This window comes from Populus nigra, chromosome 12, assembly GCF_951802175.1.
Source record: "Populus nigra chromosome 12, ddPopNigr1.1, whole genome shotgun sequence".
NCBI classification, from domain to species: Eukaryota; Viridiplantae; Streptophyta; class Magnoliopsida; order Malpighiales; family Salicaceae; genus Populus; species Populus nigra.
Window position 1 is genome coordinate 10,409,847 of NC_084863.1, and position 12,208 is coordinate 10,422,054.

The 12,208-nt window shown below is 31.4% G+C and overlaps 1 protein-coding gene across 3 annotated transcripts; it reads right to left on the reverse strand.

Moving 5' to 3' along the window:
• Nucleotides 1-4,201: 4,201 nt before the first annotated feature.
• Nucleotides 4,202-8,565, reverse strand: LOC133668961 (RING-H2 finger protein ATL7). Of its 3 annotated transcripts, none has more exons than XM_062088975.1 (4): nucleotides 7,841-8,565; nucleotides 7,665-7,750; nucleotides 5,055-5,476; nucleotides 4,202-4,658 (listed from the first exon to the last, which is right to left on the reverse strand). In XM_062088975.1, the coding sequence occupies exons 1-4, from the start codon at nucleotides 8,081-8,083 to the stop codon at nucleotides 4,642-4,644; spliced, it is 768 nt and encodes a 255-aa protein (XP_061944959.1). In that variant the 5' UTR covers nucleotides 8,084-8,565; the 3' UTR covers nucleotides 4,202-4,641. The 3 variants fall into 3 exon arrangements, with proteins under 3 accessions (XP_061944959.1, XP_061944956.1, XP_061944957.1); XM_062088972.1 differs by having other exon boundaries at nucleotides 4,202-4,661; nucleotides 7,841-8,561; XM_062088973.1 differs by having other exon boundaries at nucleotides 4,202-4,661; nucleotides 7,665-7,747; nucleotides 7,841-8,559.
• Between the last annotated feature and the right edge of the window lie 3,643 nt (nucleotides 8,566-12,208).

The window sequence follows — 12,208 nt, forward strand, 5'->3', positions numbered from 1 at the left end:
TTATATTGTTGCAGGTCCATTATATTCACAACAAGAATAATATTTTAAATCCTTTAGTTTTTGTGTTATTAAAAACTAAATGAACGTTGATGTATTTTGTCTTTCAAGAAACTATATTACTTGAATTGTAGTAGCGTCATTTAAATCAAATGTTTGAACATAAATTGTGTTATTATGTATTTATAATCTTAATGCATGTTTGTTTCGTTTATCGAAGAATTAATTTATGTCTGACTTTAAAATATTGATATTTGGAATATTGTGTTTGTACTCTTGAATAATATGATGTTTGAGACCCTAAATGATTAGAATGTGTATGAGCAATGAATAATGGTTGTGTATAGATGATTTGTTGATAACTTGGGACCTCCTGGTATATGGGAGACTCTATCGAAATTTTGGTAAACATTTTGGTAAACTTTATATGAGTTTAACAAAAAAAAAATCACCATGTTTTTTCCTTTTTATGAGTGATGTGTTGGTCTCGAAAATGAGGATGTTACATATTCAATTGTCATATTAATTTATAGTCCTGAACCAATATAAAGGAATCATTCCTTAGCCTCATTTAGAGAAAACTACCACAACATTAATCTGCAAAATTATTTAAATGACAAGAAATTTAAAAACATGTTAAATAACATACTTAACAATATTACTTAAAGAATAAATGAAATCATGTATTTGGGATCAATATATACCTCTTAGTCTAAGGTGCTTTACTCCTCGTATATATTCTCTGCAGCTATTTCATCTTATTTTCAAGATTTTTCATTGTTGACCACATTTCTCTATTCTTTCTCAAACCCAAACACTCAGTAGCAAATCCATGAAAATCATCTTCAATATTTACTCCTTCAATTTAGTGAAGCTCGCTCATAACCACATGAATACTATACCTTTTTCCTATCTTTGCTAATAGATATTGAATCACTATTATTTGACATGTTGTCAACTAATTAATCCCAACATGACAGAAGTTGTAACCAAATTCCAGAATATTTGTTTTTTACCAGTTTGAACCACAAAACGTTCTCTTTTTTTTTCTCTTGCAACTACTACGTGTGTTGTTATAACTAGACATAAACCCCTCTAACCATGTTACAAACATCGTCGACAAAATTTAGAATTCCATCCTTTTCCAAATCACCGCATCCTTCTTTCAAATCAGGCTAATCAACATTAGCATTGTGATTGCTATCAACACCAATATTATCATCACACAAAACTCTAGATGATGGTGCTCACGCATACTCTTCAGTAGCAATAATGTTTGAGAACATTCTATCACACTTCAAATGTAAAGACGGTTTGATACTAGCTTGCCTAAACTTTTTTGCTCCTTTTATTTCCTACACAAAACGAATAAAATTATTTAATGCAACTTTAAATAATTTATTAATTACTAAACTAAGATTTAAACAAATTAAAGATTAAAGATAATGACAAATAGCCTAAATTTTTGCTTTCCACTACTCATCACTAGCAGAAATTGTTCCTAATTCATTACTCCAACCCACACCAGTTTTATAAATGAGCTCCGTCCATATCCTTCAATTCTTTTTGTAGCCATCCTATTTGTTCTTCAATTGTGCCTTAATGAATGCATGATCAATTTGTTCTTTGAAGGATGTCAACAAATATTTCAAACCAGCTTTGTCGAAATGAGTATTTGATCTCATTCCTATATCAATAGCCTTGATGCAAAGGTCATAAAAAACATGCAACATTTCTTTAATCCAAGCAGCTTTATCCATAGTTTCAAGACTTTCCATTCCTAGTTGGATAACATATTTTAAAGCTAACGTAATGAATTATAACATGCTTAAAATTTGACTAATCTTTGATGGAAGTATAGTTAACATAAAGGTAGTCAAACAATTAACGAAGTAGACAAAATTGAAATGAAAAGAAAAAGACTTCTAGTCATAGTTTTGAAACCCGGCCCGGCTCGGCGGGTCGACCTGGGACCCGGCCGACCCGAGGTGGAATCGGGCCGGGTTGAAGAAAAAATAGGGGAAGGAAAACCCTGGTTGACCCGGCAAGACCCGATTAAAAACTCGATTGCAACCTGTTGACTTTTTTTTTTAACTAAAGCGACGTTGTTTTGATTAAAAAAAAAAAGAATTGAGCCAGTCAAAATCCAGAACCCGAGCCTTGGACCGGGCTGGGTTTGAAAACTATGCTTCTAGTCCCAAAAATAAACTTAGATCATCAAATATATATGTGGTAGTTAGATCAAACATGTAAAAAATATATGTTATGGCATTAGCTAAACTTAATTAACATCCTATCAAAAGTTAATGGCTAGAAAAAGCCATAGTTATATAGAGAATATGAGAGTGAAAACTTAGAAAAACATGTATAAACAATTTAGTCAGTATACAATGATTAGCTAAAGAAGAGAACCTTATGGAGTATTAATTTATGTATATTAATTTGGTTAGTATACAAACTTTAAAAATTAATTTCTTCTTGTATATTAATTTCTGTCAATTCATATACACAAAACCTTATAAAGTATTTAATTTGTGTAAGTACAATTTTCACTCAAATAGTTATTTTTTTGCTTTTCTAATTACATAACAAGTCTGATGCCCAACATAAACTCCTCTTTTAACCTTTTTTATTGTCTCATTTACTGATCTTGAAACATCATCTCTCTCTCTCTCTCTCTGCATAATCCCTTTCAGTTTTTCAGTTTTTCTTGTGTCAGCAAAAAACTTAATTCAAATCTTTCATAATAGAGTACATGATGAAAGTAAAAAGGGTCCAACATAACATCCTATAAATAAGAACAATCAACAAAGTTTGCAGTATTGTAAACCTAGTAATGCAGATGGTTAATTAACCTACTTCACAACACCTAAAGTTTTTTTTTTCATGTCGACAGCAAACCTAGTAATGCAGATGGTTAATTAACCTACTTCACAACATCAAATGTTCATAATATTGTAAATAAGAACAATACACGACACCTAAACTTTAATTCTTGTGTAATTAAAATAGGTATTTAGTTAAATATTTATAAAGAAAGAAACATATTACCTACTTTACAACACCTTTTCTTGTTCCCGGACAAGTTTTCAAGATCCCCTTATTATTGTGCCTCTAAAATCAACACAAATCTGCAAATAGATTTATCAAAAATACATACGAGATTGTGAGAAACAATAAAAAAAAATAGACTTTATTTCTTTCTTTCTTTTTCTGTAACGACAAAACAAGAAGATGCCAGATTATGTATTAATTTTGAAGAAGACAAGTACAAAAGAAAGAAAAAATTGTTCATGGTGTCAACACCAAAAAACAATGAAACAAATTACCTTTTTAAACAAATCTACAAGATTACATTGGAGAAGCTCGGGTAGAAAAAAGGAAGGAAAATTATTTTTGATAGCAGACGAGAGAAAATGGTCGAAGAAGACAGAAATCTAGAATTTTTTGTGAGAGAAGAGGAATCTAACCAATCAAAAAAAGATTGCAAATTATATTTGCTCTGATTTTTTGCTCTGATTTTTTAGACGATAAATTGTTGAAGTTTTGAGAAATTTGATATTCTAACAATTTTTTTTTTCTCTTCTAATATGTGTCAATCAGTAGATCTTGAAAAATGAGGTGAGGTAAGGTGCTTTTTGCAAAGATAGTTTGTCTTGCTTTTGTTCAAGAGATTCAACCTCAATTCTTGATGGTTCCACTAAAATAAAAACTGAATTGTAACCCTAACCAAACATAAATTCTTGTGGCTCTCTAAAAAAAAACTCACATGAAACAACACTATTACAGCACCTAAATGCATATTTGAATATCCAATTAAGCCCTTTCTTTTAATAAATTTGCAACTTTTCATTTTCTTAGGCAATCATTGGTAATGAAATACACCTCTACTCAACATGCATGTGCTCCTGGAACGTGCTTACATGTCAGGATGATTGTAAACTTACAGAATTTCATGTTATTGGGGATAAGGAAATAGCTCTGCGTATCATCCCAATTACTTTCTAAATATGCAGAGCAAGGGCACATACTTCCGAGAATTGTGAAATTTTTGTCATGACTTGATTGCTCATAGTAAATGGATGTATTCACACTCTTTCCTTTTGCAACCCGGTTAAAACCATGTTTTTCAAACATTTAAATTTTTATTTAAAATATTTTTTTTATATTTTTAAATTATTTTGTTATATTAATATAAAAATAATTTTTAAAAAATTTTAAAAATTATTTTAATATATTTCCAAATAAATAACACTTTAAATACATCTTCTCCCACGTCCTTGAACACCACCACCATGTTAAGAATACAATGCATCAATTCTTGATAAATTACAGGCTAAAACAGTACCATACAGAAGTACAGATGTCAGCTATACAATCCCCCGCCTTCGTATCACATTATCCATCTGCATTGATGATGCCAATCCTGTGGACAAAATGACTCCCTCCTCGAATGATGCAAGTCTTGGTAGCCGGATCATATATTTAAGCCTCTTTCGGATTTTCACGTCGACATGAGAAACAATGGACCTTGCCGGCTGGCAACATCTATTTTGTGCAACTCCTCTTCTTGCTTGGAGAGCAACATGAAGGGGGATGGCCAATGGATTCGGTGAAGGGCACCATCAGCTTCGTTCTCTCACTTTATGCATGACATTGAGCTACTAAGAGACAATAAAAAGAGAATTTCAATGGCTTATCAAAATATGTCATATTCTATGCAACATCAACAACAGGCTGATAGAATAATCCATGATAAATGAAACACCAATTACAGTTGACCGATTCTATATTCAGGCTTGTAACATGAGTGCATTGCAGATCCTGAAATTATAACTATAATTATGTGTGTGAAGACAAGAATACAGGTGTAAATTTCCAGAATTGTCATGATATTGAAATGCTTGTTGGTCACATGACAAGTTGAAATTAGAAAATGACCAGAGCAGAAACTGCTCTTGTTAGGAACCTCAGATCTTGGAAGTTAAAATTTGAGGTGTGTGTGTGTGTGTGTGTGTGTGTGTGTGTGTATTCACTTCAAGAACTTGCAAAAGTACCAGAAGAATCTCTACTATTCTCATGCTCTTCGGCTTCGTTCCTTGCAAACCTGAACTCTCTCCCTTGATCAGCACATTCAGATCTTTGCTCTTCTCCAGCACTGTTTTGAAGAGTCCTGGATTCTTCATCCATTGACTGAGAGAGTGGTGTCGCATGTGATTCTTCACAACTTTCTGGCCTTGGTTGAACAGATGCTTCCTCACCATTCTCTGCCGCAGAATATTCCTGAACAGTTTCTACTTGATTTCTAGGTGGTTCACTGGGAGCTTTGACTGATGCAAGGAGGGAAAGACGGCAGAGGGGGCAGGTAATGTGGTTGGTAAGCCAATGGTCAATGCAGTCCATGTGAAATGTGTGGCCACATGCAGGTATTTGTTGAAGTTTATCATCTGCTTGGTAGTCGCCCAAGCATACCGGGCATCTGTGTTCATAAAGTGAGCACCTCATCAGATAATCAAAGCTCAGAATTAAATGCTCAGATACTTTTATAGGTGCAATTTCTGAATTACAGCCTCATGCCTCAGAAGATGTAAAATGGCAAAGTAGTGATTAAAATTTTCCCTATCGTTTAGCCAATGAGTAAAGATGTTTGCCATCTTATTGAGCTCATGAGTGTGGTTTTATGTTTCATTATGTCTTCAAAATTCTATTCTAGTTCATTTGTTCAAAAAAAAAAATTAGCTCTAACTCACTGCATATGCTGTTAGAAAATAAAGAATTTCATGGTCTGTGCCCTTATCCAAGAACCCACAATATTGATAATGTTTCTTTGTATATGATTCAGCTCTCTCATCAAAATCAAGGAACAACATTGAGTAAATATATAGCAACATTGTTGTATATGACAAATTCTTCCTAACAACCTTCAAGTTAAAATTCCAGCAATTAAGGCACTCACTGAATACAAAAGTATAGAACATATAATTGCATCATATGTTTCCGAAGCATTTCAGAAATAAATCCCTCCTGTAGGAAACATAGATAAAATAAAAGCTGGAACAGAATTAATTCATGAAATCCCTCTGAATGTCATTAATTCAAGGTCAGCTCATGTCATGAGTTATCACAGAAAGCTCAGCTCATGCATACTACATGTCACAAATTTAAGACTTCATATATATATATATTTGTTAAGAGCACCGCATAAATTCTCTCACAGAATTATTTCTAGATAAAGTATAGAATACAGAGAATCAAACTATAAGGTTGTGGATTCTATTGTATTACTTCACAATAACTTGTTCAGATGTGCTTGCAGAGCAGACTTGGATAATTATAAATGAAATAGACCCAAGAACTCATTTGGGCCCTAACTTCCTCTATGCAAAACTATAAGAACAATGGCATGAGGGAAAACTTTCACTTTCAGCTGGACCATGTACCACCTAGCCCCAGCCTCTGGCTGCGGATGCATAAAACCCCAAATCTAACCATTTTAAAACATTGAAGTACATTTTCTTTTTTCATGGAAAATGATGCACACCAGTAGTCAGGCCAGCTCTTTTAAATATGGAAAACTAGGTAAAGTACTTTTGTTTTTAATAAAAAATGCTTGAAATATGATCTACACTTTCCACAATATAACCGTGATCATATTTACATCTTTTCCTTACTTTTCAAAGATGACCCTTTGACTGCATCTCAGAACTCCTAGCTTTGTGAGCATAGTCAATTGATCATCATTATAGTGGCTCAAGCTATCTTGAGACGGAAGCAGGTAAAATATGAAACCATTCTACTTAGCTTCTGCGTACATAATGGTTTCCTTGTGAAACGGCCTTGCAGGATCCAAATAAAAAGACCATTATTGATGCACTCGAATTATTTGTCACGTGAGCAAAACCAATGCTTTGATTTTTCTTATAATAATGAGGAAAAGAATTATCATGTTAAAATATGACAATAATGCCAGCCAAAGTCATATAAATCAAAATTCAAGTACTTGTGGAATTCAAATTAGAAATTGTCCCTTGATTAGAAAATATAGTGATGACATGGGATTTGATCTTATACAAGAATGATCCCTCAACCATCATATACAGAACAGAACATTAAAAATTTAAACTCTACTTGCTTGCTCATCGTTGTTTTTTAATTTATTTAATCCAAAGGAGTGACAACATAGCACAATCATTAACGATGTTCTTTGCATCAAAATCTCTACGTGATAAATAATACTCAATTCAAAAGTTTATAAGTGGACTGAATAGAAGCTAACAGAAACATGGCCAACAACTACTACATCACATTGTCAATCTGTGATGACAACACCGAATGAGCATTAGACACTTGCAAGTCACAGCACAGAAACCCTCACACAGGAAGGGGGGGGGGGGGGGGGGGGGGAAGCATGCTGAAAATGATCGTGCTAAAACACCATAATATTCCGCCTAAAATCCTCCCACCTCCACTCCTCTTAGCATATAAAAGCAAGCTAGTATCATGAGCTCTTTTTTTTTAAGCTCCTAAACATATACATATATTGATAAGATTATGATTCAAATATATTTATAAAGCAAAAGCAAAAGCAAAATAATAAGTCTACCAAATTTAAAAAGGATACAAGAAAATATTCAAAGAGTAAAACAAATCAAGAAAAGCGTACTCACTGTGTATCTCTGACGGAGAAGCTTTCCTTGTATACAATAACGGGAAGCATTTCTCTCAATTCTTTCTTCAAACCCATCTCAACCTGCTAATTCACAACCAAAAGTACGTAACCAAATTGACATTGCATACACGCGAATTATGAAAAGGCATACAAAGGGCCAAAACCTCATCTTACTCTAGAGATGTCAACAGTGTGGTCTTGCAAAGAAGCTCGCATTCTAAGAGATGCCCAATCAACCCTTCTACGACGAAGATAGAACAAATAAAACAAGAAGAGGAGGATGAAAGTGAAGAAAATTGGAACAGAAAAGATGAAAGCTTGGTATAACTTCAGCTCAGTTGAAGCTACCGGTGATCGTGAAGTAGAAGAGGCTGTTGTTGAACAGCAACTAGGCGGCTCAGATTTGGAACGAGACATCGCAAATTAGTACACTAAGTTCAATTATAAACAACCCAAGATTCACATAAATCATAGAACACAAAAAATGCAAGCTGTGAAGAGAACCCAGATGGGAAATAAAGCTTAGAAATATATTTGATGGATTGAGAAGGGAGCAAAAATAAGCAAATCAAGGAAGAAAGGAAATGTTGTTTTTAAATCTTGAAGGGCACAAGAATAAACAATTAAGAAAGAGTTAAATTGTTTAGAAAATGAGAGAGAATAAGAAAATGGGGGAATTAAAATAGATAAAAGCAGCAAGGAGAGGAAATGTAAGTGTGCTCTAAATAATAAAGGAGGGATCACGAGATGAAGGAGTGAAGGGCAGGGTAAGGTAAGGTAGGTGAAACATCATGAGCAGACGCACAAGCTGGGTTTGTCTTCGGATATCTGTGAAAACTGGAAAAGCAAATTTATTTATCTGTTTTTGTTTTCTGGATAAGTGATAAAAAAAGACGAGAGTGCTTTGAACTGTGAAAAAAAAAATATTTTCTTTTTTTTCTGATCTAGGGAGTTTGCGTCACGTGGAAGACCCTGAATCTCCTCCACAAAACGTTGCCATAGTAACCTGATGTTTATACTTGAATCTAATGTAAGAAAAAAAATTAAAAAATTATTACACTAACCAAAAAATAATTAAAAAAATTCGTGGTACGGAAAAAAAAACTATTTTAACCTGAGCAGCTGTTTTTTTTTTAAAGACTAGTTCGGCTGATTGAAGTTTTTTTTTTAAATATTTTATTTTAAAAAATATATCATAATAATATTTTTTTAAAAAAAATTATTTTTGATATCAACGTATTAAAATAATCTAAAAACACTAAAAAATATTAATTTAAAGTAAAAAAATAAAATAAAATTTAACTTTTAAAAAATTATTTTTAAAATATAAAAACAAACAGGATATGTAGAGTCATGGATCTAGCATCCTAGTTAGTATCATCTTTTTTTTTGGTGCATTGTGTTTGTCGGTGAAAATAATTTAACTTTCTTGTTTTTAAGTATTTGTAAGTGTCCGAGTCAGTTTACGAGTACCTCGATGAATTTTTTAATATCCTGAAGTTAACTATCATGTAAGTTTCTAGTACCTTTAAAATTTATGACACTCAAACCAGTAATCTTTAAAAAGCAAATTCAGAATTTAACCAATTAAATTACACCCCTAAATATTTATATATGATTTAACTTCTGATTGTGCGTTGTGCATGAAAATTTTGCAGCACTCTCAAGCCTCAGCAGCGGCATATCTGAGTACCCTTCTTCAATTCTTCTGTAGTATATGTTCTTGATTTCTCGATGTTTCTGGTTTCTGTAAAATCAATATGTTCTTATCATCAAAAAATCAACACCAAATATCCTTTGATTTCACTAGCAGTAGAAGAGACTACAGAATTGACTACCACATGGTATCTGATGATGAGCCGTCACTTTGGAAATCTAAGCCTTCAGCCCCACCAACCTTCCCCTGCTGTTAATTCTAACCCCGTTGTTACGTGGATAAATGTAGAAAAAACAGTCGACGATCAATAACATATAATAAATGTATTAATTCATAGGTCTAAATCTTAAATTGTTAGCTCAATTTTGTGTTATTAAATTTTCTTGGCATTAAATATTTATTTATATTAAATTATTAATGTCACTTTTATGTTTAATATTTTTCTTGTATTTTTAATATTTTTCTTCTATTTTGTTTTAATGAGCAGATGGCCTACTGCATGAACATTAAATAAAATACACCAATAAGTTTAAATTTAAATTAAAAAATATTATTTTGAAATGACTTAAAACAAATTACAAATAATAATAATAAAACACTATATGCCAAAAAAGAATCTTTATTGTGCACGTCATTATTCTAATCAAGAAGCACATCAAGAATATTACACTTTGATTTCTCGACATCAAAACTTGAAATTCAAAATATATAATTATAACATGATAAATTATATTAGAAGATATAAAAATTAAAAAATTATATTTTTATCATATATTTTTAATAAATACCTTGATTTTTTAGCTAATTATTACTCGTTGTTACATGTAATTTTCCAACAAATTCCACAAACAAAATAGAAAACAAATATTATATTTAGTGCCTAGAAAATTTAATAACACAAGATTGACACTAACAATTTAATACAAATAAATATTTTATAGCAAAAATATTAAAAAATCAACAAGTTAAGAGTCAAGTTTTTTCCAGGTCAACAAGTCGAACCAGGTTTTTGACCGAGTTAATCAAAACATATTTTCAACTTGAATTTCATATTAAACTTCTAGGGCAATCTAGGTTTTATCATTATGATTTCATCACTAATTTTAATCAAAATATATTTTATTTATTAAAAAAACATTAATTATTATATTATTATAAAAAATAAAATTTTATAATTTTATGTCAAATTCACATCTAAAACCGGTTTATTAGAACTGGTTTTAGCTCTATTTTCGTTTAAATTTTTAAAAAAATTTCAGTTTAGTTTTTATAAATAAAAATCAAACAAAACTAAAAATCATTATCCTTGCTTAAATCATAAATCTCTCCTATCCCATTCCTGTCATGCTTTTCAAATATGGGATTTTTGTTTTTAGTATGTGAATTGTGATTATGGCAACTTTTCTCTTTATCTTATATATAGGTGCTTTCTTTTCTTTTTTTCTTTTTTTTTACTACTATAACGTATTTAAATTGAATGAAAATTGAGTATCACATTTTGTTTTTCAGAAAATTTTGTTATTTTTTGCATTTTACAAGTTAAAAATCGATTGGTATTGGTATTGCTCTTGATTGAAATGTACGACAATTTTAAATATAATTGGTGGTTAATTTTTATCTTTCATTTTCTTAGATTCAAATCTTAGAATTAATATTTAAAAAATATTAATTTTTTCTAATAAAACTTATTAAATTTTTATTTTTTAAATCATTTCTAGATTGATATGCAAATTAGAAGTGTCTAAAAAGACTAATCAACCGAGCAAATCATAAAAACAAAAAATAATAATTGAAAACACCAAATCAATAGAAAAAATCAAATAAATTGATTTAAAACCCAAAAAAATCATTCAATCCGATTTAGTTTCAATTTTATAAAGTTAAAACCATGTAAACCAAATTGGGTCGAGCTAGTTCAACCAAATTAGAAAAAAAATATATAAATAGAAACTTAACCTAACCCTAAAATATTTTTCCTTTAAACCTGTCAAGTTAACTAAGTCATGTTAGAGAAGCTTCAAATCTGGATTAAGCAAGAAGTTGAATCGGAAAAAATAATTAATTTTATTTTTGTTTTTTCAATTCTATCCTTGAAACTTTTTTTATCGATCAATTAAGTTATTTTTAAATAGATCAAGTTAACTGAATTACATCAAAATAACTTTTATATAGATTAATTTTAAACTTAAACCAGAATAAGATCGAGAAGTTTCAAGATTTGCAACTAAATTTAATATCAAATAGTTTTCTACCTCCTCAATTTTATACCCGCAGCAGTTCTTGAAACTGATTGAACCAGTAGCGACTCCTTATGACCACCACCACGACCAATACTTTCCCACAAGACAAATGGGGCACAGTTTGCTAGTACATAACCAAAACAGGCATAAAACGTGTATTCGGTGACTTGAAGCAGTATTGCTATCCCCTAAAATGGAGTTCAATATGGGACTGGATTTTTCCATGTTCAATAGGCATCCCCTAACCTCGAGTTCAATAGTGGACGGAATTTTTTCATGCTCAATAGGAATCTGGAAGAGGAACCAAGGAGGCGACAAAGAACAATAAATAAACAAATGCGAACTCGATCAAGACTACTGGTAATGGAGCACATGAAACATTTATCACCAGAAGCAAAATTGAAAGCAATAACTTCTATCCAATTCCATTAAAACTCCTAGTCAACACAAAAGTTGAAATGTAGCCAAGCCAACACGGACTCCCTTCATATGGTTCTACCACTCGCACTACATTATTACAACAGCAGCGGAAGGAGCTGCAAAGTCAAGATTCTGGCCAACACAAAACAAAGAGTAAAATGACAATTTGATGAAAGCAATCAAAGAGTGCACCCAAAATGAAACAAAATAGAAACAACAGTAGGA

Excerpts from the sequence above, each read along its gene's own strand:
- LOC133668961 (XM_062088972.1), bottom strand. The coding sequence starts at position 8,083 with ATGTCTCGTTCCAAATCTGAGCCGCCTAGTTGCTGTTCAACAACAGCC. Across the intron at positions 5,477-7,664 it reads TTCTCCGTCAGAGATACACA|ATGCCCGGTATGCTTGGGCG; the intron begins GTGAGTACGCTT and ends TTATGAACACAG. Across the intron at positions 4,662-5,054 it reads GAATAGTAGAGATTCTTCTG|TAGCTCAATGTCATGCATAA; the intron begins GTACTTTTGCAA and ends ATTGTCTCTTAG.